Source organism: Dipodomys ordii, unplaced genomic scaffold (assembly GCF_000151885.1).
Source record: "Dipodomys ordii isolate 6190 unplaced genomic scaffold, Dord_2.0 Scaffold71, whole genome shotgun sequence".
NCBI classification, from domain to species: domain Eukaryota; kingdom Metazoa; phylum Chordata; class Mammalia; order Rodentia; family Heteromyidae; genus Dipodomys; species Dipodomys ordii.
Genome location: NW_012267287.1, coordinates 2,692,247 through 2,696,351, shown reverse-complemented (window position 1 = coordinate 2,696,351; position 4,105 = coordinate 2,692,247). Strand labels below are relative to the sequence as shown.

The window sequence follows — 4,105 nt, the reverse complement described above, 5'->3', positions numbered from 1 at the left end:
GGCCGCGGTGACCAGCCCCTCCCGCCATGGACGTCAGGCTGCGGGGCGGGCCGTGGATCCGGTGGCGGGAGGGCGATTCTACGCCGAGGCTCCCACGACCACAGGTGGGGAGACGGCGCCGCGGGCCGGGCGGGGAGCGCCCGTCACCCCGCCCTGCGTGCAGAGCCCCGACCGACCCACCCTCAAGGCCTGGAGATGCTGCCTGGAAACGAAGGCGGGACACCGGGAGTTCAGACTCCCTGGGCCGTCCCCATCTCCCTCCCGTAGGCCGGAGCCCCGCCGCGCACGAGGCCGGCGCAGGCGCGCTGGTCCTGGGATGGAGGGCCAGGTGTGCCCTCTCCATCGCTCCTCCACCCTGTGGGCGGCAGGGCTCTGGCGGTGGAAGGCCTGAGCCAAGGGCCGGGAGCACCGCGCGGGAGCCCAGGGGGCGGCCGGGGGCCAGCCTGCTTCTGCCTCCACCTTCATCCTCAGTCCCTGGCTGTCAGGACAGGTCTGCGTGGGGTGACCTCAGGCTGGAGTGCTGCCGGTGAGCTGAGACTGCATCATGTCCGCTGTTAGTACACCGTGGTCTCCATTCCCAGTGCCTAACCCAAGGACATAGCAGGCAGCCCACAACAAGAAAGGGAGAGTATTGTACCTGCAGGAAGCAGGCTGAGGGCCCCCTTAGAGAGCCGTCATCCACCTGGCCCCGCCCGCCAAGGCCCCGCCCGCCAAGGCCCCGCCCACCCAAGGCCCCGCCCACCCAAGGCCCCGCCCACCCAAGGCCCCGCCCACCCAAGGCTGGAGCAGCAATTCCCCTGCGCCCCTAAAAACTCCTAAGGCCCCTTGGGCCCTATGGTTTCCTCCTCCCAGACTTCGGAGCACCTTGTGGAGGCCGCCGTCCCCTCTCAGCAGAATCCTTGTGAGTAGGGGTGGCTGTGCTGTGGGCTGCCCAAATGTGTGTGTGTGTGGGGGGGGAGGCTCACTGCAGTTCTCAATCTGGAAAGATCCCTGAAAAGTCTCCTTGTGAGGACAGAAATTGGGGCCCACAGAGGTCCCAAAGTCAGCCAGCAAGTTGGTGGCATCCAGGGAGCCGCTGACCCACACCTTGTCCCGCCCTGGGCTGCCCCAGTCTGGGTGGACCTCAGGGCATTTGACTTGAGGCCAATCAGCTGATTTGAGTGGATTGAAACAGACCTTGGATCTGAGCCTCCAGGGCTTCAAACCAGGTGCAACTCAGCCTCTTGCCCTCCTTCTCTGGGCCTTAGTTTCCCCATCAGGTCATAATGCATGTACCCTGAGAAATCACTGGTAACATCAAGAACATTTGAAAGTTCTTGCCACTGTGTCCGAGCTCACCAAATAGTGGTTATGGCGATGCAGTCATTATTGAAGCAGACCAGAAAGCAGTGCATCAGGGCCGTGGCTATTCACACCTGTGCCTTCACCATGCCCCCCATGACCGGGATTCACGGGAAAACAGATGGAGCCATCATGGAAAAACGCTGCGCGCTGCTTTCCGAGCTGCCTGATGGGAAGGAGGCGTTTTGTCAGAGGCTTTCCGGGGCTTGAGACACGGGGCTATGGATGGCCTAACCGTGAGGCCTGGACTCTTCACTGTCCAGAGAAAGATCTGGGCCTCGGTGGAGCCTAGCCCTCCCTGCCCAGCTTAGCCCCGCCCCATCAGGGGCACCAGCTGTGTGGGGGCCTTCCAGTGATTATCATGTTTCCCAGGGGACTCCCATCTCCTCCTGGGAATCTTTCCCAGACACAGGCCTTCTCGCCGCACAAGCCTGCCCCGCTGCTCCTGCTAGAGGCCCTGCTGCGTCCCCCTCCCCCTCCCCTCCCCCCCCCCGTGTCCTCAAGCAGGGCCACGGTCTCCTGGGCTGGCTTGAAGAGGGTGCTATGGTAGGAGTGTGCCCCTAGATTCCAGTGGGGATGGTGCTGCAGGGGCCGAGGGAGGGGAGGGGAGTTCAGAGGGTGGCCCCGTGCTGAGCCGGCAGCCCACTGTGTCCTGCCTGGGACGTCCTGTGCCAAGGCCCCCACAGGTGCCAACACCATGCTCTTGGTTTTTCCGCCCTCTGGAGCCAGGAGCCAGGCCCACCCAGTGTGGTGGTGTCATCGCGATGAGAGGGCTAGGAGAGGGAAGTGTGAGAGGAAGAGTATGAGCTGGGCCTGGGGAAGGGAGGGCGTGGCCCCCAGTGCTGGGCTGGCTGGGGGGGAGGAGGGCCTGGGGTGGTACGGTGGGGGAGGAGGGCTCGGGGTGGTACGGAGGAGCCGGGTTCCGTGGAGGGAGCAGAGGATGGCCATGAAGCTGTACCCAAGAGGACTGCTAGGGACCACAACAGCTAACACAGTCACAACGGGGCAGCTGCGTCCTTAGATTGTTCTGTGCCCTATCCCACAGGCTGGAAATGTCATTCCAGCGATCCTACAGTCGCGATAGTATCACTACCCTCATCACCATTACCATCAACACTGCCGCCATCTCTACCACCATTACCATCACCACCACCATCAACATCACTATCACCATCTTCACCACCACCACCATCATCAACATCACTATCACCATTACCATCAACATCACCACCACCATCAACATCACTATCACCATTACCATCACCACCACCAACATCACCACCACCATCAACATCACCACCACCATCAACATCACCTCCACCATCAACATCACTATCACCATTACCATCACCACCACCATCAACATCACCACCATCATCATCACCACCACCATCAACATCACTACCACCATCTTCACCATCAACATCATTATCACCATCATCACCACCATCAACATCACTATCACCATTACCATCACCACCATCATCAACATCACTATCACCATCTTCACCATCTTCACCACCACCACCATCAACATCACTATCACCATTACCATCACCACCACCATCAACATCACTACCATCATCCACATCACCACCATCATCAACATCACCACCATCATCAAATCACCACCACCATCTTCACTACCACCATCATCATCATGCCCGTTTTAGTTTCTCCTGAGGCCTAGCAAACTGTCACACAATGAGGCATCTGCAATTGTGCCCCCTCCTAATCAGTCAGTCCAAGGACTGAGCATAAAGTACCCAGACAAGAGGTAGTGCCCCGTAGTGCTAGTACAATATGCGGGGCCTCTTCTCCTGGATGGCGGAGGCCTGGCCCCTGGGCTTTGTGTGGTATTCCTCCTTGGAGAAGCTACCCCAGTCTGGGTCCTGGCCCCTCTCTCCCTCCACCTGTGTCTGTCATCCTGCGATCACCTTGTGTCTTGGTTTCTAGAGCACCCTGGGGCTTTCCGTGTCCATGGTGCTCTGGGGGTCCCTGTGGCACAGAGGGAGACCCGCTGGACAGGGGCATTTGTGTGGACCCCCCATTCTGCAGAGGAAAGAAGCCAGGCCTGTGTGAGCCCCCTTCAGGCTGCAGAGCTCCCACACATTGCTTCTGTGGAGGCCCCCCCCCGGGGCCTGGACTAGAAAGGAGGTGTTTGCCCTGGAAACCTAGCTGTGCGGAAGCCCCGCGGGCAGCGGGCAGCAGTGCAGCAGCGCGGCCGCGGAGGCCCGGGCAGCGTCTCGAGCTGAATGCCTGCCCGCTCGCTATGGGAGAGCCCGGGCACCCTCCGCTCCGTCCTCCGCTCCAAATGCAGCCCAGGAATTGATTTGCCTCTCAGTTAACGGAGAAAGAGATGAAATACGATTTCATTGTGGATTCCCTCCAACCGCTCAGTCATTTACAACCACGCCACGTGAAACCCACAGGGAAAAAAACAGCTCGAGACTCACAGTTTGGAGCCTCGCTCCAAGGCGGGTCTGTGCACTTGCGGGTCACCTTTGGCTAACCCCAGTCCTGCAGATGGGCTGCCCAGGCCACAGGTGCGGGAGGGGATCGCGGAGGACGCGCGCGTGAGTGATGGTCCCATCGAGTCATGGAAAAGAGTAGAAAATGTTGGCCTGATTCTGGGAATGCCTCACACAGAACAAAGCGTGGACCAGGCTGAGCTGCTGTTACTCTTAGGCCTGTGCAGTAGAAATCGGAGAAGGGAAGGAAGGAGAAAGGAGAGGGAGGAAGAGTGTCAAGGGCTAAGGTTCCA

The 4,105-nt window shown here is 59.9% G+C and overlaps 1 protein-coding gene across 1 annotated transcript in view; it reads left to right on the top strand.

Annotated features, from left to right (window-relative positions):
• The first annotated feature begins 1,350 nt into the window (after positions 1-1,350).
• The window catches only part of LOC105991280, a 27,765-nt gene continuing 25,010 nt past the window's right edge, over positions 1,351-4,105 (top strand). Inside the window, exons 1-3 of the mRNA XM_013023891.1 lie at positions 1,351-1,528; positions 2,387-2,499; positions 2,554-2,613. Coding sequence (XP_012879345.1) covers positions 1,351-1,528; positions 2,387-2,499; positions 2,554-2,613 — 351 coding nt within the window. The remainder of the gene's footprint in view (positions 1,529-2,386; positions 2,500-2,553; positions 2,614-4,105) is intronic.